This window comes from Anopheles ziemanni, chromosome 3 (genome assembly GCF_943734765.1).
Source record: "Anopheles ziemanni chromosome 3, idAnoZiCoDA_A2_x.2, whole genome shotgun sequence".
Lineage (NCBI taxonomy): Eukaryota > Metazoa > Arthropoda > Insecta > Diptera > Culicidae > Anopheles > Anopheles ziemanni.
The window spans coordinates 50,044,544-50,065,901 of record NC_080706.1 but is presented as its reverse complement, the minus strand read 5'-3'; the positions used below and the strand labels follow the sequence as shown (position 1 = coordinate 50,065,901).

The 21,358-nt window shown below is 46.9% G+C and overlaps 3 protein-coding genes across 3 annotated transcripts; all 3 read right to left on the bottom strand.

The window, feature by feature from the left end:
- Positions 1-614: 614 nt before the first annotated feature.
- On the bottom strand, positions 615-2,377 carry LOC131287694 (uncharacterized). Its single transcript, XM_058316771.1, has 2 exons — positions 2,243-2,377; positions 615-2,117 (listed from the first exon to the last, which is right to left on the bottom strand). Exons 1-2 carry the CDS (start codon positions 2,375-2,377, stop codon positions 615-617), a joined length of 1,638 nt encoding a protein of 545 aa, XP_058172754.1.
- A 357-nt stretch (positions 2,378-2,734) lies between these two features.
- On the bottom strand, positions 2,735-4,420 carry LOC131289977 (uncharacterized). Its single transcript, XM_058319345.1, has 2 exons — positions 4,295-4,420; positions 2,735-4,225 (listed from the first exon to the last, which is right to left on the bottom strand). Exons 1-2 carry the CDS (start codon positions 4,418-4,420, stop codon positions 2,735-2,737), a joined length of 1,617 nt encoding a protein of 538 aa, XP_058175328.1.
- Positions 4,421-10,466: 6,046 nt separating this feature from the next.
- On the bottom strand, positions 10,467-19,705 carry LOC131284936 (uncharacterized). Its single transcript, XM_058313795.1, has 2 exons — positions 17,372-19,705; positions 10,467-10,487 (listed from the first exon to the last, which is right to left on the bottom strand). Exons 1-2 carry the CDS (start codon positions 19,703-19,705, stop codon positions 10,467-10,469), a joined length of 2,355 nt encoding a protein of 784 aa, XP_058169778.1.
- Between the last annotated feature and the right edge of the window lie 1,653 nt (positions 19,706-21,358).

Below are 21,358 nucleotides of genomic sequence, written 5' to 3'. Positions count from 1 at the left end.
ATCTGTCCTTTCCGCTGAGTGCCTTTGGCGCAAAGAAGGATTACATCACGATTCTTTGAATTCATTATCCTTTAAAATTAAAATTCTTTCCCACCAGCATTAGGTCTGCCATTGGCATCGGTTTCTAGCCCAAAAGGATGTGGGCGTGCATCGGAAAGAAACCGTTCACACAAACGCAAAGACTTCTTTCAACGCATTCAATTCTGACCCACGCGGAACGAAACACCAATTTATACCGTTTATTTAATGGGTTGGTTGAAATTAATTTTTACCCCTTTTATTGACCATTCTAGACATTCATGGTTAGGTTTAGAGTGGAAAAGACGAGTTCGATATCGAGCTCGGGCAAACAATGATCAAACTGTCTTTAAATGAATCTTAATCAGCACACACAATTTGAATCAAATGATAGCGGTCGATGAGACGACAAAAACGGGTAGGTCACAGTTTTAGAGCTTTAAGGTAAGTATGTAGAGAAAAAGACAGCAAAATTTGTCCATTTGAAGAAGGAATTATCTTATCTAAGATGCTGTGGTTTGATACGAACAGATTCATTTTTCTTCTGCAGGGACAATCTTGTGTGTCACCATTTTGAAAGTCTCTTCTATATTCACTCAAAGCTTAGCCTTCTGATGAACCAACGCTCGCAGTTGACGACGCAAGATCTTGCCACTGCCAGTTTTAGGGATTTCATCTAGAAAGAAAACACCTCCTCGGAGACGTTTCTGGGGTGACAACTTCGGTGCCACAAATTCGACCAGTTCCGTCTCACTGGCCTTTGCGTTCGGTTGGAGCACGACGAATGCAGCCGGCAGTTCTCCGGCCGCCTCATCCGGAATACCGACGACCGCAGCATCACGTACCTTCGGGTGGCTGAGAAGTGCGTCCTCCAGCTCGGCCGGTGGTACCTGGTAGCCGTTGTACTTGATCAGATCCTTGAGTCGATCGACGATGAAGAAATCTCCCTCGGTATCGTAGTACCCGATGTCACCGGTGTGCAGCCAACCGTCCTTGTCGATTGTTTCCCGTGTGGCCAGCTCGTTGTCGAGGTAGCCCTTCATGATAAGGGGCCCTTTGACGCAGATTTCCCCAGCCCGACCGGGTCCGAGCGGTTGGCCCGTCTCCATGTCGACCACTTTGGCGCGAGTCGTTTTGTGCACCTTCCCGACCGAGCCAACCTTGTCGTTCGTGCGCGAAATTACGCCCAGGGATGTCTCGCTCATACCATACCCGGTTCGCACGGTGGCCACGTTCGGGAGACGGGTACGAACGAGCTCCTCGATCTCGCGACTCAATGGGGCCGCTCCGCAGAGAACGGCATACAGCGAGCTGAGATCGTACTCGTCCACCAGGGGGCTTTTGGCGAGGAACACCATCAGTGGTGGCACGAGACTGACCATCGTGATGCGGTGATCCTGAAGCGTGCGCAGGAAGAGATGGGGCTCGAAGCGGGGCAACACCACCATGGGAACGGCGTTGAGGCAGCTGTTCAGCGACAGCATGAATCCAAACACATGGTAGAAGGGCAGAAGACCAAGTACACGGATCGGCACAGGAAGTTCGGTGTAGCGGGGATCCTCCGCCTGGTACGCCATCACCGCCATAACATTGTGATGCGTCAACTGAACCGCTTTTGGGAGTCCGGTCGTACCGGAGGACATTACCATCAGCGCGACTTGTCGCTGCAGTGGCACCGGTTGGGGCGTGAACGCGGTCAGACTGTGGATGGGACTGCTGTCGAAAAGGTCCTTAAACAGGGCAACACGCCCAGGTGGCCTTCCTCTACCCAGCGAAACCAGTAGCTTTATGAACGGCGACTGACCACGCAGCGCCATGATCGTTGCAAGCGGTTTTGGTGATGCAAAAATGGCGACCGGTTTGGTAAGCTGGAGTGCATGCGCGAACTCCGACATCGTGTAGCCATGATTGATGGGTAGCACCGTTCCACCAAGCATGACCGTTGCGAAGGTAATGACCGGAAAGTGCAGACTGTTTTCGCTGCTGATACCGACGACGCTGTTCCGCTTGATGCCCATGCGATGGAACCGGTTGGCCAGTTTGAGCGAGCGCTCGAGGATCTGATGGTACGTAAGCGACTCCCCGGTGACTCCATCAACCTAAAAGAGTAGGGAAAGAATGAACATCTATATCCACTTCGTTTCAGTTTACCAAGTTAGTAGTAACAAATTAATAGAGTCCACAGTTTACCATAGAGTTATTGATAAGGCGAACAAGGACTTACCAGCGCCACTTTATCTCCATTACGGTACAACCGTTTGACGACAAGCTCTCCGAACGATCGACATCCATCTTCGATGCTGTTCCGAAGATCGCCACCGTACAACACAAACTGCTCGGATGCTGCAGTCCCATCCATGGTTGTAGTAAGGAATGAAGATGACCCGTTGTAAACGCTCTTTCCGAGCACCATCATTCGTTATCAGACCTCAGCCGGCATAGAAAAGAAAACTACCACCACCATCATGACCACGACGTTACGCGTATCACCGTAAGCTTATCGTCCAGCGTGGAGGGAAAGCAAAACAATCAAATATTTGCGTGGGGGACAAGCGCCGGGAGGTAGGAGTTTTTATTTATTGACTATACGCTACATCAAGATTATATGGGCTACCTCGTTCCCGCAAGTCATATGGGGTGTTGTTCTTTTATCGGAGTGACCTGCAGAAACCGGGTACGCTATCACTTCACTTGGGACTCGCGATAAGTGGAGCGCTTAGAGCTTCGCCTTCGTGAGCAGAGCCTGCAGCTCACGGCGTAGAATCTTGCCACTGGCCGTCTTGGGGATCTCGTGCACGAACCGTACGCCACCGTGCAGTTGCTTCTGCTTGGACAATCGGCTGGCGACGTACTCCCGTACTTCCGCTTCGCTCACATTGGCACCAGGTTGAAGCACGACGAACGCCAACGGAAGCTGACCGGCGGCCGCATCCGGCAGTCCTATCACGGCGCAGTCCCTGATCGATGGGTGCGTCAGCAGGACTGCCTCCACCTCGGCCGGTGGCACCTGGAAGCCTTTGTACTTGATCAGGTCCTTGATGCGGTCGACGATGAAGAAGTTCTCGTCCTCGTCAAAGTACCCGGTGTCGCCGGTATGCAGCCAGCCATCCCGGTCGAACATTTCACGCGTTTCCTTGGCGTTGTTCAGGTAGCCTTTCATCACCAGCGGACCCTTGACGCAGATCTCACCGACCTGGTTGGGGCCGAGCGTGCGTCCCGTTCCCACATCCACCACCTTCACCCAGCTTAGCTTGTTCACCTTGCCGACGCTTCCGTGTACGTCCGAGGCGCGGGTCATCACACCCAGCGAAGTCTCACTCAGTCCGTACCCGACCAGAATCATCTGCAGCTTCGGCAGACGCTTCATAACCGCCAGCTCGAGCTCCTTGCTTAGTGGAGCCGCTCCGCAACCGAGGAACACCAGCGAGCTGAGATCGTATTTGTCTACCAGGGGGCTCTTAGCTAGAAAGACCATCAGCGGTGGTGCTAGGGAGGCGATCGTCACCCGGTACTTCTCGATTGACGATAGGAAGAGGGTCGGTTCGAACTTTGGCAGTGACACTAGCTGGCGTTTGTTGAGTAGCGAGTGCAGCAGCACCATGTAGCCGTACACGTGGAAGTACGGCAGCAGTCCGAGACAAATCTGCTCGAATGGGAAGATACTAGCATTCTCGCGCATGTACGCCAGCACACACATCACGTTGTAGTGCGTCAATTGGACCGCTTTAGGGAGTCCCGTTGTACCGGAGGACAGTATCATTAGCCCGACCTGATCGTTTACCTGAACCGGTTGCGGTGTGAAGGTGATGAACTGAGCCCGGTTACGGTCGAACAGCTCGCGGAACAAAGTCACCTTTGGGTGAGGTCGTTTGTCACCAAAGAGTACGGTCAGTTTCACCGATCGAACCGTGCGCAGGAGCGGTTGCAGGGTGGTCATTGCAAACGGGGACGCAAAGATTGCTCGTGGTTGCGTATGCTTCAGGACGTGTGCCAGTTCGGAGGCGGTGTAGCCCGGATTGAGCAGGATCGGGATCGCCCGAAGGTACGTCGCGGCAAACGTGACGATCGGTAGCTCGATGCGGTTCTCGCACATCACCGCCACCACCGTGTCCTTCTTGATACCCACCCGGTGGAACCGGTTCGCCAACCGCACCGAGCGCTCCAGCACATCGGCGTACGTGAACTTCTCATCCGTCACCGCATCAATCTAGTGAATGGGCGAAGGTCAATTAACCTGTGGCGCATCGCTTAAAGCGTCCACTGCTCCGGTACTTACGAAAGCTACTTCGTCTCCATTCTCCTTCAGCCGCTTGATGATCAGCTCGCCCAGCGAACGACATCCCGCCTCGATCGGCTCTTCCAGTGGTCCGCCGTAGAAAACGTATTTCTCGTCCGTGCTCATGATGTGGTTACACTTGATTGCGCGACTGCTCGTGAGACACTGCTCGTTGGTGCGTTCAGCGTTCGCGTGTTGGACGTCCCCATGCGCACATCAAGCTATGCTGTTAGTTAAACGCAAGATAACACGCATGGTTCGCGTCAAATTGTGTGCGTGCGATCGAGGACCGACGACCAACGCTTGTTGTTGATGGTTGTGAGTATTTTCAACATCTGGTCATTGTACCAACGAACCGCGAGCTCGGGAGATGAGGTGTGATCATCACTTGAGCAGCATGCAGCAATGGTAGTTTGACAGACCAAAATGTAATCTTTCTGTCATTTTAAACACTAAATACCAACTCGAGCGACGCTTCCACGGCACCCAATCGATTTGATGTTGTATCGTCAGTTGTCGTTTCTTCACGAAGTATCGTAGTCCAAATTAAATGTTATGTGTTTTTTATTTCTTGATAGTATGATTGATAAAAAACTACAGAGATTTATTATTCTTGATTTTTTTATTTTTCGTTGCAGATCGTTGAGAGTTGCAGGTTTGCGAGAGCGAAAGTGGTCTCAAATTGCCATCAAAATGAGTTAGTTAAGAATAAATAAAAGCCATGCTAAAATGTCATTCATTCGCTAATGTAGGATATTAATTTAGTTAATTATTTGTTTTATCTGCCGTTCAGATCAGAATCGTGTGCACATCGTGTGAGCAATTACTTTTATCATTAGATGTTCCAAGGTTTATTTGCGTTAGAATCCTGAGAGTATCTAGGTTGGGTGTTCCCCACCAATTATATCTCCCTTCTGAATCATCCATTAACTGATGAAAGTCAGTGTTGCAGTTTAATATAGCTGAGAGAACCATCAGTGTATTTTACTTTGTTGATAGCTATGGACATTCAGCTAAAGCTGCTCCTGTTAACGGCATTGGTTGTCAAAGGACAATCATTAGACATTCAAAGGGCAAACGAGACCACAAAATATGTGAGAAATGTAACCTTAGCAGTAAAAGAGGGTTACCGTGGTACAGTAGTTTGTTGGATTCTGCAGTTCAGCATGTCCTCGACCTCATCAATGATGCAGAATTCACTTGCTCAAGACTTGTTTCTGGGTGAAGAAATGGTTCTATTGCAAGCAGATCTTTCGACAGAATATGAACCAACGTATTTGACGCCAACCGTGGTGGTGATCGTGATGGAACACTTGGACGAAACAGTATCTCCTAGCAACATGCAGATGTGGATACACGCGATACCGTACCATTCGATAGTATTTATATTATTCAAAGCGAATGACTTGTCGCTGGTTCCGCTGGTAGCAAAAACACTCTTTCCACATGGTATACTTAATGTAATCATGATAGCATACAACGTAGACGCAGTTTACACTTTCGATTATAACCCGGTTAGACCTACTTTACACGCTGGATTTCCAACGGTGGAAAAAGTGCTGTACGACCGACTCTTCACGCTAGGACCAACGGAAGTGGATGCTGTGTACGTCGAAAACGTTTACACGTTTGAGTCCGGAAACGTTTCTGGGGAGGATATAATGCTTTTTAAGTTGTTCTTTGAATGGCTTGGAATTCTGTGTAACGTGATCAAATTGGATTGTAGCTCATCAGAGCCTCTTGTAAAATGTTTGCCTAGAGCTAGGTCAATCATACTTATGCCTCGGTTGTTTTGCGCAAACCATTCCTCCAGAATGGTCGATGGAATAGAAATGTTAAAATTAGCCATTCTTGCCCCACGCGGAGCCCCCATATCGATCAGCTCGATGGTTCTTAAGCCATTCTCACCAGGAGTGTGGATAGCTCTCTTGGCACTATGTCTATTATCATGTCTAGGGCATCATGCTGTTCCAAATCTGTTGCAAAACAATCTGTTCTTTCTAGCGATGTTCGGTTTTGAGAAACGGAACCTACGCTTCACGGGACGATGTGAAAAACTGTTCGCTGTCGCCATGATCATCCTGTTGTTTCAGCTGAAATGTGCTTATGAAACGATAGTCATTTCCTATGTCATCGAGCGACCGACGGAACCCGATCCTCGCACCATACGTGATCTAAAAGAGCTGGACATTCCATTGTTTATAATTAATCAAACATACAATTTAGAAGAGTTTGATCTTCCCTTGGATGGCGTTAAGTTAGAATTTGGTGTTTTCAGTGAATTGTACAGGTTAGCAATTTTAAGTTTCCGTTACGAATTGGAACTGTTGGCCGTCGATATTGCGAATTTTGATCCAACGAATGGAAAACAACGGCTTGACTTCTTGGAGCAGACTTTTCCCGAAAGGTTAGCAGTCTTTGAATTCGAAATGAAATCTATCTACCAACATCATTTTGCAAAATTTCGGAGAACAGTGTTCGAGGCGGGACTACAACAAAGGTGGAGACAGATGGTAATCGTTGCTTTCCAAAGAATGCGACATATGAAGACCGAAGCCATAGATATTTATGAAAAAAACCTTGTAAAAATGGAAAATCTTTGGGCGCTCGTATGGTTTACCGCCATGCAATGGTTTGCAGCTTTTCTTGTTTTCATTTGCGAGTTGTTAACATTTCATATATTAAAGAGAAATCGATAGGTGTTTTTAGTGTTCCGTTTTTGATTCGAATTTGAAATAAATGTTAGTGGTTATAGCTTAAGAATTTCATTGAACGTGGAACGCCAATGATGGGGATGATTTCATGGCCTTATCACACTGGTCACCAATGGTGGCTTTTGAAAGTCGCTGGAGTTTCAAACTGGTGTATTGAGCAAGCTCATTTCACCAACGGCCCCCTCGTTTGACAGTGCAGTGGCTTTCCCAACGCCACCATTGGTGACCAGTATGATAAGACTATAATTCTTTGATCCATAAGTTGCGTTTAAGCTTGATTGTACGCGCACGCCTTAACGGCTAATTAATGTTCTATCTAATAAATATTGCTTAATGCTTGACTGTGATTGATTGCTTCTGTTCATTTTTTCCGATATGCCGGTTTCTTCAATACAGTAGTAATAAATGAGTAATTTATTTTCATTGCTTGCTGGTATGAATTCAGCAAACAATTTCTTAAATACAGCTGTGGCGACCATCGGAGCCATCTAGATGTCAACGACAGCATCGCTGGAACTAGCAGCGAGGAACGGTACCACGAAGGACGAACGAGTCCTGGACTCGTGTTCGTTGGTATATAAACCCGATTCCAGCTACGATCGCTCTCTTTCGCTGCAGAGAGGTGAAAGAAGCCACACGGGCCCAAAGCCTCTATAAGTCCTACCTACTACTACTTTCGCTGCAGATTATAGAGGCGAAAGAAGCCACACGTCCCAAAGCCTCTATAAGCCATACTTCCTACTACTACTTTTGTATTGTATTGTATTGTATTGTATTTATTGGCTTACTGGTGTCTGCCTCAAGCTTCACACTCTATAAAGTCTTAAATCTAACAAATTCTTAGCGGGGGCATACAGTTTAACAGAACAGTGATGGAAATGGCGATGTTGCAAAAATGGAAAGGGAATAGAACGGATACAGTTTATGAGGAAGGAGAATGGCGAAGGTTGGCACGGAAGGTGGAGAGGGAGGTGTTGAAGTCGAACAGATCAGCAGACTCATTAAATTCCCGCACTGCACGGAGAAACGGATCATTGGCGCCGAACTGGGTTCGACGCCTAGCCAGGGAGAGGATAGGACGAGGTCTAAGTGGGCGTGATGGGATGTAAAAATTTAGGGAAGATAAAAGGAAGGGAACGTCCAACGATTGGGATAGCAGGCCGGCTACAAAGAGAGCTTGAGAGGCCCGCCACCTCAGCTCCAATGGTTCAAGATTCAGAACCTGACAACGGACAGCATAGGGGGGCAACGGGGTGCTTGGACCAAACACTCTACGAACCGCAAAGCGCGTGAAAGCTCGCTGGACGCTTTCAAACCTTGCAATGACAGAAGGAGAGGACGGGATCCAAATGACACTAGCGAACTCCAGATGGGACCTGACCAAGCTACAATAGAGGGTTCTGAGACACATGGGATCTGTGAAATCAGATGCCATGCGTCGGATGAGTCCAAGAGTTTGATAAGCCTTACCTATCACTTTGTCATGATGCAAAGTGAAAGAAAGCCGATCGTCAATCCAGACACCAAGATCTTTGATGACGGACACTCTGGATAATAGCTCATTACCAAGCTTGTACTCATACTGCAGCGGGCGGCCAGATCGGCAAAAGGAGATCGAAGCACACTTGGGGAGGGACAGGGATAATCCATTTGCGGAACACCAGATGGAAAACTGGTCAATAAGGAATTGAAAAGCAAGACAATCAGCTACAGAGGATATAGGACTGAACAGTTTTAGATCGTCAGCAAACATAAGGAATGAATTGGGAGGAAGTACGTGGCTAACATCATTTACAAACAAGAGGAATAGCAAAGGGCTAAGGACACTACCCTGAGGCACACCAGAGCCCCTAGAAAACTGATCGGATAAGGCAGATTCCAACTTGACGTGATATACCCTATCTGATACAAACGACTCGAACCAGGCCAACATCGGGTTGCCAAATCCCAGTCTCTCCAGCTTGACCAACAACAGATCGTGGGGGAGCCTGTCGAAGGCAGCTTTAAAATCCGTCTGGATGGCGTCGAATTGGAGACCAGCATCGATAGATACAGAGGCCCGAGTGACGAAACACATAAGGTTAGTGACGACAGAACGGCAGAAAGCCATGTTGGTTGAACGAGATGACTCTGCTGGTATGGGAGAGGATATGGGAATGGATAGAAGTTTCAAGGATCTTGGCACAGGTGCAAATTTTGGATATACCGCGGTAATTAGAGACCGAATTACGCGCTCCTTTTTTTAGGATTGGTACCAGCCAGCAAGACTTCCACAAGGATGGGAAGCAGGAGGAGGAAAGGGAAAGGTTAAACAATTTACAGAGATGAGGGACAAGGATATCGCTACAAGATTTGTATATGATGGCAGGAATACCATCAGGACCAAGGGAGCATCCTCCCTTAATTTTGCGAATAGCCCGGAGTATCGAGGCCTCGTCAAGCACCACACTATTAATGTCCAAGACACCCACAGGCGCGTTAGGCAAACCATCAGCTCGAGGAGTCGAGGTTGCAGTGGAATTCGCAAAGGTATCCGAAAAATGAATTTTGAAAAGGTCGCAGATTTCGGTGGGTGAAGAGGCGCTAACATTGCCCAAAGTCATTGTAGACGGGATGGACGAGGATTTCCGACGGGAATTTATACATCGCCAAAAAGATGCGGGGTTATGGGATAGTTGGTGTTGGACTCTGGCTATATAAGAACCATAGCGAGCATGGTTATGTATGCGGAATGCAGTTGAGGCGTATTTGTACACCTGTTTCCTATGCGGCGTGTTGGAACTACTCCATGCGCGTTGCGCCCGCCGTCTGTCACGCTTCAACACATACCACGTACGGTCCGACCACGGTGGCTTGGGAGGGGGTTTCAAGCGGGGACAGCACATTGGGAAAGCGGAGGTGATGATGTGGTTCAAGGAGTGTAGAGCAACATCGACAGAGGTGGCCTCATGGAACAGGCTCCAATCAGCATTTGAGAGATAAGAACGAAGTCTTGGAACATTAATCTTACTAAAGTTAAAGTTAAACTGCCTAACAGGACTATAACTAGGACGAGAATGGGAAGATCGACTTGCATTACTTGCTACATTAATCTTAAGAGTTAGGGTTAATTCGAGGGCTGGATGATAAGGGTCAATAGGGAGCAGTGGACCTACGCTTTTCTGGATTGCTGGGTATAGTTCGGCCAACCCTTCGTTGGCGATCACCAGATCGAGTTGACGGTCTAGGCTGTTGCGGACACAACTAAGCTGGAATAGACCGTTCGATGCCAGATGCCGATGTTTTGCTGCAGATATTAGGCGAAAGAAGCCACACGGCCCGAAGCCTCTATAAACAATACTTACTACTACTACTTTCACTGCAGACAAGAGGCGAAAGAAGCCACACGGCTCAAAGGCTATATAAGCCAAAAATACTACTTTCGCTGCAGACAGGATGAAAAAGAACTCTTGTGTCCTTTAAAACAGTATTTGGTGTACCTGTAAAATGATTACGTAAAAAATTTGGTTGAAATTGACGCGAGTTGCAGGTTCGCGCGGTCGGTCATGAGCACATACATCCATCAAGTCATGTGCACATACATTAATTACTTGTTTTATTAGATGTTCCAAGGTGTATCTAGGTTGAGCGTTACCTCCAATTATATCTCCCTTCTGTATCCATTAACTGATGAAATTCAGTGTTGCAATGAAATAAAGCTGGAAGAACCATCAGTGTATTTTACTTCGTTGGTAGCCATGGACATTCAGCTAAAGCTGCTCCTGTTTACGGCATTGGTTGCCAAAGTACAATCATTAGACATTCAAAGGGCAAACGAGACCACAAAATATGTGAGAAATGTAACCTTAGCAGTAAAAGAGGGTTACCGTGGTACAGTAGTTTGTTGGATTCTGCAGTTCAGCATGTCCTCGACCTCATCATTGATGCAGAATTCACTTGCTCAAGACTTGTTTCTGGGTGAAGAAATGGTTCTATTGCAAGCAGATCTTTCGACAGAATATGAACCAACGTATTTGACGCCAACCGTGGTGGTGATCGTGATGGAACACTTGGACAAAACAGTATCTCCTAGCAACATGCAGATGTGGATACACGCGATACCGTACCATTCGATAGTATTTATATTATTCAAAGCGAATGACTTGTCGCTGGTTCCGCTGGTAGCAAAAACACTCTTTCCACATGGTATACTTAATGTAATCATGATAGCGTACAACGTAGACGCAGTTTACACTTTCGATTATAACCCGGTTAGACCTACTTTACACGCTGGATTTCCAACGATGGAAAAAGTGCTGTACGACCGACTCTTCACGCTAGGACCAACGGAAGTGGATGCTGTGTACGTCGAAAACGTTTACACGTTTGAGTCCGGAAACGTTTCCGGGGAGGATATAATGCTTTTTAAGTTGTTCTTTGAATGGCTTGGAATTCGGTGTAACGTGATCAAATTGAATTGCAGTTCATTAGAGCCTCTTGTAAAATGTGTGCCTAGAGGTAGGTCAATCATACTTATGCCCCGGTTGTTTTGCGCAAACCATTCCTCCAGAATGGTCGATGGAATAGAAATGTTAAAATTAGCCATTCTTGCCCCACGCGGAGCCCCCATATCGATCAGCTCGATGGTTCTTAAGCCATTCTCACCAGGAGTATGGATTATTCTCTTGGCACTATGTCTATTATCATGTCTAGGGCATCATGCTGTTCCAAATATGTTGCAAAACAATCTGTTTTTTCTAGCGATGTTCGGTTTTGAGAAACGGAACCTACGCTTCACGGGACGATGTGAAAAACTGTTCGCTGTCGCCATGATCATCCTGTTGTTTCAGCTGAAATGTGCTTATGAAACGATAGTCATTTCCTATGTCATCGAGCGACCGACGGAACCCGATCCTCGCACCATACGTGATCTAAAAGAGCTGGACATTCCATTGTTTATAATTAATCAAACATACAATTTAGAAGAGTTTGATCTACCCTTGGATGGTGTTAAATTAGAATTTGGTGTTTTCAGTGAACTGAACAGGTCAGCAATTTTAAGCTTCCGTTACGAATTGGAACTGTTGGCCGTCGATATTGCGAATTTTGATCCAACGAATGGAAAACAACGGCTTGACTTCTTGGAACAGACTTTTCCCGAAAGATTAGCAGTCTTTGAATTCGAAATGAAGTCTATCTACCAACACCATTTTGCAAAATTTCGAAGAACAGTGTTCGAGGCGGGACTACAACAAAGGTGGAGACAGATGGTAATTGTATTTCTGCAAAAAATTCGACGTTTGAAAATTGAAGACATAGATATTTATGAAAAAAACATTGTGAAAATGGAAAACCTTTTGCCGCTCGTATGGTTTACCGCCCTGCAATGGTTTGCAGCTTTTCTTGTTTTCATTTGCGAGTTGTTAACATTTCATATATTAAAGAGAAATCGATAGATGTTTGTAGTGTTCCGTTTGTTTGATTCGAATTTGAAATAAATGTTAGTGGTTATAGCACAAGAATATTAATTGATCAAAACATTTACGTGGAACTGCAATGACGATTACATGTGTTTGATGCATAAGTTTATGCTTGATTGTACGCTTGCGCCTTATCGGCGAATGAATGTTCTATCCAATAAATATTGCTTAATGCTTGATTGTGATTCATCGTTTCGGTTCAAATTTTCCGATATTCCGGTGTATCCAATATTTACTTATTTACAAATGTGGCGCTACAACCGCTGAGCGATCTTGGCCTGACGAAGCTTCAACCGAATCCGCTTACGGTCGTTCGCCACACTGGTCTTATTCCGTATCTCGGCTTTATTGGCGGTTTCGTCTACGCCATCTTTCCACCTCAATTTAGGCCTACCACGCCTCGTCTGTCCTTGGGGATAGCCTAAAAGAACTTTACGGACTGGGTCGTCCGGCTATTCGCATGACATGACCAGCCAACCGGAGCCGGGCGAGTCTAATTTGCTATACGACAGTGCAGTCTCCGTACAGTTGATAGAGTTCGTCATTCTATCGGGTCCTACATAGTCCCTGCTCACACAGGGGGCCAAAAATCCTCTTGAGCATCTTCCCCTTGATCACGGCTAGGAGGGTTTCGTCTGGTGCTATGTATGCCCAGTATAGTCTCAGGTTCAACTGTCTTGACGGATATCGTGAGTGGAAGAGTTCACTCAGACTGTTACAAGAGCGGGTTGCTGCCAGCACCCTAGTGCTAATTTCATCTTCAATGTTGTTGTCGGTGCTGACCTTTGACCCAAGATAGGTGAAAGTTTTGGTCGACTTCAAAAGTGCAGTCACCAACTTGTACGTCATCCCCGCGTAGGCTTTCGGCAATTGTTGGCAGGACCGCTGATGGTACCACCATCATGTTGGGTTTTTTTTCGTTAATCTGCAGCCCGAGGTTATTCGCTGCTTGCTCTATCCTTTGGTATGCTCTGCAACATAGGAGAGTCTTTAATTTAGAAAATTTTATTGTTGCGTTGATAGTTTTGAATTTTGACTTCTTTTCGACTTTTTCTTTTTTTTATCTTTTTCTATCTACCCCACCAGAGGACTAGAATTTCCAGCATACAAATCTAAAATGTAATAATGTATCATTAAGGATTATCTAGATTTCAATATCGGAGTACATGAAACGTTTGTGAATCATATGAATTGCTTTAGGACACGATCCTGCTTCAATTAGCTTGATTACTCTCGGTGTCGGTTGACCATGAGTGCAGTAATTAAAATATCCATATTAAAGTAACTTCAAATGAAAAATTTTCATGCAACTTGATCGTTAGTTCTGGTTTCTCCGCGTTCGGTGGAAGATTGACGACGGAGGTGCATATCAAACTGTTTCTGCTAGCGGCATTGGTTACCAAAGGACAATCATTAGATGTCGTGAAAACCAAACAAGTCACCGAATATGTAAGAAATATAACCTTAGCAGTAAAAGAAGGTTACCGTGGCACAGTAGTTTGTTGGATTCTGCAGTTCAGCATGTCCTCGACCTCATCATTGATGCAGAATTTTCTAGTTCAAGACTTGTTTCTGGGTGAAGAAATGGTGCTATTGCAAGCAGATCTTTCGACAGAATATGAACCAATGTATTTGACGCCAACCTTGGTGGTAATTGTGATGCACCATTTGGACGAAACAATATCTGCTAGAATGTTGCAGGCGTGGTTATTCGCGATACCATACCATTCGATAGTACTTATATTATTCAAAGCGAATGACTTGTCGCTGGTTCCGCTGGTAGCAAAAACACTCTTTCCACATGGTATACTTAATGTAATCATGATAGCGTATGTTCGGTGTGCGGCCGAACGAACTTACACACAGATTTGCACCGACCTTCCTCGTGGCGTGAGGAAGGATCCAGGGAGTGACTTCAGCGGATGGAAGCCATCACTGCCTGGATGGAAAGAGCTCGGAAGTAACCTCCGCGGATTAAGGTTACTCGCTCTGGAAATAAAAGCAAAGTCGATGGGCAGGCCAACAGACTAGTACTCTTCCTTTCCAACTTATGGAGACTTAGACGGCAAAAAGGTGTCCAAAGAGAACTACCGTGGGTCGGATTCAGTTTCGGATCTAATTGCCTTGATAAATAATGCCTACGCTTCTTTATTCCAAGTTCTCCATCTATTTCTTCAAATTCGTGGCCTCAAGGCATCCCACGATCGGATGCTATTATAGCGATATCTAAATCCTAGCTACTGCTTTTAATCCTAGTTCTACACCATGCTGTACTAGCGATGAACAGTGCTTATCGCTGTAATCTTGCTACGTCTTTCTTATCGTTTCACGTTGTACAGTTCTATTCTGTACTCTGTTCTAAAGGTTTGGTTCTAAACTATATTGCCTACATTCAGGCGTTCCGTAGCTTCCGATCTAGACGGAACATACACCCCCCGTTGAGGCTACTCAATATTTCAGGGTTACTCTTACTCTTCTATGGGCAATAAAGAAATTTTTGTTATGGGTCGCCGATATGTTGCTCCGTCTACGAATACATCAATCGCTCGTACAAGGCCATCTTCACCAGGATATACTGCTTCCACTCTGCCCATCTTCCAATGGAGCGGAGGCTGTTGTCGATCATGGATGAGGACGATCATTCCTTCGCGAACATTCGGCAGGCTGCGTAGATTTTTCTTCCTAGGTTGCAGTGTATTCAGGTAGTCTCGTTTTGCGCCTCGGAAATTTGTTGCGTTATCCGAGTGAATCTGCTGCATCATTCCTCGTCGACTGATAACCCGCTTGAGAGATGCAATGAACGCATTTGTGCTTAAATCAGACACTGCTTCTAGATGAACTGCCTTTGTTGCCATACACACATAGACTGCTATGTATGCCTTGATCATTGCTGAACGACGAACACCTTGCTTGATGAAAATTGGACCGGCGTAGTCCACTCCGGTAACTGCAAACGGTGGTGATGGCGTCACTCTGGCGGCTGGCAGGTTACCCATCAACTGGCTTACGGGGGCTGGGTTGGTCTTGAAGCAGGTGATGCATTTTCGGGTGATAGACCGAATCGTGGAGCGTGCGTTCAAGAGCCAATATCGTTGACGTAGGGCGTTCATCAAGCCGGTTTGTCCCACATGAAGTAACTCTACATGCATTTGTCGAACCATAAGACGACTAACTGGATCCTTGTTTGGTAGAATGATAGGATGGCGGCTTTCGAAGGGTAGAAGAGACTGATCCAGACGGCCTCCCACACGGAGCAAACCTTCAGAGTAGATTGGACGAAGGTTTGCAAACTTCTTCGAGGGTTCGTTTTTCACTGCTCGCTGGATTTCGTCGTCAAGATGGATGAGTTGGGTGACACGGATGATCGCTTCAGTAGAACGGCGCAACTCGGGAATCGTTAAATACTGGCTGGTATGTCGTTGAGTTGACGGTCTTCTACAATTTTCCACAAACCGGAGAACGTATCCCATGATTCTTTGAACCGTTCGAAAACAACTAAACCGTTCAAAAAATGAAAATGGTTCAATAGTCACGGTTGGGTTGGCCATCACTCCTTTTAATTCGGGAAGTTCATCCTCAGGAACAGGATCTGCTGGATTAACCATATAGCTCGCCTCATGAAGGTAATCGGGTCCACTCCACCAGAGGTTGTTGGTTTCCAAGGCTTCTAGTAGCATGCCTCTCGAAACGATGTCAGCTGGGTTGTGATGAGACCTTATATATTCCCATCGACACTCTTCCGTGTGTTTCTGGATTACCGCAATTCGGTTTCGGACGAATAGCTGCAGCTGGTTCAATGGTTTTCTAATCCAAGCCAGAACAATTGTGCTGTCACACCACAACACAATTTCTTGGAACTTCAAATTCAGGGCTGGCAAAACCTTTTGTACTAACCGGGTGAGGAGAAGAGCGGCGCACAACTCTTTGCGTGGGATGGAAACGTCGTGCTGTGGAGCCAGTTTGGATTTGCTAGTGAGCAAACATAGCTTCGCTGAACCATCAGGAAACAGGCTTCGTAGGTATATACAAGCCCCGTAGGCCACATTTGAGGCGTCGGAAAATCCGTGCAGCTCGTACGACGTTGCTCCCTCAAATGTGACGCACCTTTGAGTCTGGATGCGATGCAGGTGTTGCAAGGATGGTTGGAGTTCTTGCCACTGTTTCATCGATCCTTCGTCGATGGGGTCGTTCCAGTCAGTTTTCAGCTTCCAAAGACGTTGAATGAGTAGCTTAGCCAACACGATGACCGGAGACACTAACCCCAGAGGGTCGAAGAATTTGGCTACTTCTGAATAAATTATGAGCTTCGTAACCCTTTGGTCAGCTGTTGCGACTGGCTTCGGCTGGTGAGCGATATATAGATGATCTGCTTTTGGGTCCCAGAGTAACCCAAGCACCTTTATCGCCTGGTTCACTCCTCGTTCGGCCATTGGGATGGCTTTTTCTTGCTCTTCTACTGGAATATGCTCAAGAAACTCCAGCGAGTTTGAGCACCATTTGCGGATGGGAAACCCTCCTTGGTTGAGAAGCCGCTTAAGTTGGTGTTGGGCTTCTATAGCTTCCTCAACCGAGTCCGCACCTGAGAGAACGTCGTCCATGTATGTCTCTTTCTTTATTATGCGGGATGCAATCGGAAAGGCATCCCCGTCCTCCTCGACCAATTGGAGCAAACATTTGGTGGCAAGAAATGGTGCTGATGCTGTACCGTAGGTAACTGTACACAACTCGAAGACTCGTAGTGGCTCGGAAGGGTGTGGTCTCCAAAAAATCCGCAGGAAACGTTGATCTTCTTTAGCGTGGAGAATCTGACGATACATTTTGGCGATGTCTCCCGAAAAGGCTACTTTGTACATTCGAAATCTCAGAACAATGGAGTAGAGATCGTTCTGTACAACTGGTCCTACATGCAGCACGTCGTTGAGCGATAACTCGGCTGGAGATGCCTTTGCACTGGCGTCAAACACGACTCGGCATTTCGTGCTCGAACTAGATGGCCGCAAAACCGCATGGTGTGGCAGATAGTAGGATAGCTGGTTGGGTACATCATCGGATTCACGGATTTGTCGGCAGTGCCCTAGAGTTTCGTACTCTCGGATGAACTCCACATACTGTTGTTGTAGCTCTGGGTTGCGAAGCAGTCGTTTCTCCAACATCATAAACCGTTTGAGGGCTACCGTACGACCATTGTTCAACAGGGTTTGTTGTTTGTTAAACGGTAGTCGCACAATGAACCTTCCAGATTCGTCCCTTTGATATGTAGTTAGAAAATGGTTCTCGCACTCAAGTTCTTCGATGGATCGTTCCGGGACGTCTGGAACCTCTTCAATCTGCCAAAACTGCTGGATCATTTTTTCGATGTCGACCAAAGCGTGGTGGGAATATATGGCTGGGATGGTAATCTGCTGCTCTACTATGGCTCCGGACACAATCCAACCAAACTGGCTATCTTGCAGACGAGGTAGATTATCGGCAAGATCGAGTTGGCTTGGCTTGAGTATATCGAAGAACAACTCAGCCCCGATCAGTAAATTAACCTTGTCTGGCGTGTAGAACGTTGGATCAGCAAAGGTTATTCCCTCCGGAATGTCCCAGTTGTCGATGTTGATGTTGCAGGATGGGATCGTGCCAGTTATTTTTGGAGTTACCAAGCATTCCAAGCTTGTTTGGTAACTGTTCACTCGGGATTGTATGGTAACGGTCAACTTGTCGCGAGCGAGCGTGCGCAACGCGTTGATTCCCACGATCGGAACGTTTGCCGGTCTCTTTGGCAGTCCTAGACGGTTGGCCATTTCTTCAGCAATGAAATTGACCTGAGAACCGCTGTCTAGGAGGACGCGGCAGCGATGTGGCTGGTTCTTGGCGTCCAGTACGTTGACCACGGCCGTCAACAGAAGGACATTCTTACTGGGTTTGATGGTTTGCGATGCACATGCTGTCGAAAGTTGTTCCCGTACCGTTGGTCCGCCATACTCTGCCGCTGTCGATGGAGGATGCACACTTGGTATCGGAAGTTGAGGTTCTACTTCTGCTGCCATGGAAATAGTTGGTTGGCTGGTGGGTGCTACGTCGTCGTGCAGAAGCGTATGGTGGCGACGCTGGCACTTGTAGCACTTCCTCTTGGAGGGACATTCCCGTAACTGATGTCCCTTCCGTAGGCAGTTGAAGCATAGTCCTGCTTTTTGTGCGGTGTTACTTCTTTCCCGTGGTGTCCCTTTCAGCAGTTCTGGGCAATTTATATTTGGATGGTCCTTACCACAGATTTCGCACTGAATGACCGCTGCTGTATAGCTCTTCTGGGCTGGATGTCTAGGGGGAAGCGGATGGTTGCTCTTTAGTTTGGCCACAGGAGCTGATGATGACGCTGCTGCGCAATTTTCCAAAATCTGGCATCGGGATTTTAGAAATGCCATCGTCTGCTCGTAACGGGGCAGCTCACCTTTCCGCTGCGTCCCTTCCCAGGCTTTTCGGGTTGATTTGTCTAAAGCCGAAACCAACAGATGGACCACCATTGGTTCCGACACTCCTTCCAGGTTTTGTTTTAGGAATCTGAGACTTTCCACATGCCGGGAAGTCTCTTGGACCAGAGCTCTTAGCTCGTGGAAGTTTTCTGACGTCATCCTTTTGAGGTTCAGCAATCCGTGGATGTGGCTGTCCACTATGGCTCGATGATTGCCGAAGCGCTCCGTCAGAATCTCCCAGGCTTGCTTGTAATTGCCAGCGTTGAGAATGCTGACATCGATTGCACCTGCAGCCTCGCCGACCAATGCCTTTTCAAGGTGATACAGCTTCATAGTGTCACTGTCGCCGGCATTGGCCATCAGGTCCTCGAAGATGGCCTTAAACTTGGGCCATGCAGCGTAAGTGCCGTCGAAAGTCGGGATCGGTGCCTTGAGCGGTTGCTGCTGGATGACAACTTGAGCCGCGGCAGGCTTGTTGTTCGTTGTCTTCGATTCCGCGGCTAGCAGCAACTCCTCGATTCTATTGGACGCCTCGTAGAATACTTCCTCGAACTCGTCGTATACGCCGTCCTGCTCTGCCATTGCGCTGTCTGGAATTAGGCCTACGATGGTGGTGTGTATGGCGCTAAATTCGGTGTAGACGGTCGCGACATTTTTGGCGAGCACCTTCAGCTGAGAAACGGTTAGGTCTTTCGTTTCCTTCAGCGTCTGCTCGACTCTCAGTATTTTGGCGTTGATCTGAGCTCGTTGACGGACTGCCGTCTTCAGCGCCTTTTCCATCTTCTCGCTGTCCTGGGGTTCACTTGTTGAAGTACTCGCTGTCGGCTCACTCGGCGTCTTCGCTGGGGAATCCACTTGCTTCGATGGGGTGTGCCTAACTCGTGGCATCGGGTTGTCTTTTCACTTTTCACTAGCACAATGGATCCGGTTCGACTGGACCATATGTTCGGTGTGCGGCCGAACGAACTTACACACAGATTTGCACCGACCTTCCTCGTGGCGTGAGGAAGGATCCAGGGAGTGACTTCAGCGGATGGAAGCCACCACTGCCTGGATGGAAAGAGCTCGGAAGTAACCTCCGCGGATTAAGGTTACTCGCTCTGGAAATAAAAGCAAAGTCGATGGGCAGGCCAACAGACTAGTACTCTTCCTTTCCAACTTATGGAGACTTAGACGGCAAAAAGGTGTCCAAAGAGAACTACCGTGGGTCGGATTCAGTTTCGGATCTAATTGCCTTGATAAATAATGCCTACGCTTCTTTATTCCAAGTTCTCCATCTATTTCTTCAAATTCGTGGCCTCAAGGCATCCCACGATCGGATGCTATCCCAAGGAGAGAAAAAATGGCGTTTCGACCCGAACCCATGAAAGTTCCATACAAAAAAACCCCTCCACAACGGGAGAGTTACCCCGCAACCACTCTTCCACTGTTTGTCATACCCCTCACTTCCTGATGACAATCCAAATGCTGTCTGCTCTATCGTTCCGTCCTTTTCTCTCGCGTTATGTTCCCAACAGCATAGACTTGTGCGTGTGAGCAACAGCCCGTTGAGGAATTGTTTACATTTTGAAACAAACGGTCGTGCAGTGTGTTGTAAATACTTGGTGTATATTTTATTCCATAAATCCTTTGAAAATGTGGCGGCAACCCGAATTAAAACGTTTGCGAAATAGTGGCGTTTTCTATCGGCGATCCGATAATCGTGAAAACATGTTCGCATCGTAGCAATCTGCAGCAAATATCGAAGCTGTACATGTAGCTGCTGTACCTGTGGAAGCAATTTCTGCCAGTTGAAAATCGAGATGGAGTTTATGTGGATGAAATGGGGCTTTCAACACTACTTGATATCGTAGATAATAATTTGGAGCGCAAGCGCAAGAACATTATTAGGAACCAACCGTAAGCCATCGATCGAGATAATGGAAATAAGCGGCGGCCCGTATTGGAATCATGGAATAGAAACATTTTTATCTGTCCAACTATGGTAAGTTTGTTTCAAACTGTGCAGTTATAATTGTGAGTGTAAATAGCTAATTTTTATTTCTTGTTTTTTAGCAATGCAACACTTATTCATGCCAACATATATCAATGGATGGATTACCATTGCATAGACGTGGCAGCATGGAGTTTTGGCCAATATTATGTAATATCCAAGAGATGCTGAAAGTACCAGTGATGACGAGAACTATTTTCTGTGGTAGGAGGAAGCCGACGAACGTTGAGGCATCTTTACGTCTCATTGTCACGGAGATGAACAACCTCGTGGAATATGGAGTAAACATCAACGGGAAACATGTGTCGATACATCTAAGGGCCATTATTGCAGACACTCTAGCAAGAGCATCACAACGAACTGATGGAGGATTCAGGCAAGGCGCCTATCCAGGACACCAAAGAACGATGACACCTCTTTAAGATTTAATTTTTTTTTTT

Coding starts and splice junctions, on each gene's coding strand:
- LOC131287694 (XM_058316771.1), bottom strand. CDS start 2,377: ATGGATGGGACTGCAGCATCCGAGCAGTTTGTGTTGTACGGTGGCGAT. Junction 2,118..2,242: donor ATGGAGATAAAGTGGCGCTG/GTAAGTCCTTGT, acceptor CTACTCTTTTAG/GTTGATGGAGTCACCGGGGA.
- LOC131284936 (XM_058313795.1), bottom strand. CDS start 19,705: ATGGAAAAGGCGCTGAAGACGGCAGTCCGTCAACGAGCTCAGATCAAC. Junction 10,488..17,371: donor CGCTCAACGACGTGCTGCAT/GTAGGACCAGTT, acceptor ATCATTTTACAG/GTACACCAAATACTGTTTTA.
- LOC131289977 (XM_058319345.1), bottom strand. CDS start 4,420: ATGAGCACGGACGAGAAATACGTTTTCTACGGCGGACCACTGGAAGAG. Junction 4,226..4,294: donor ATGGAGACGAAGTAGCTTTC/GTAAGTACCGGA, acceptor CCCATTCACTAG/ATTGATGCGGTGACGGATGA.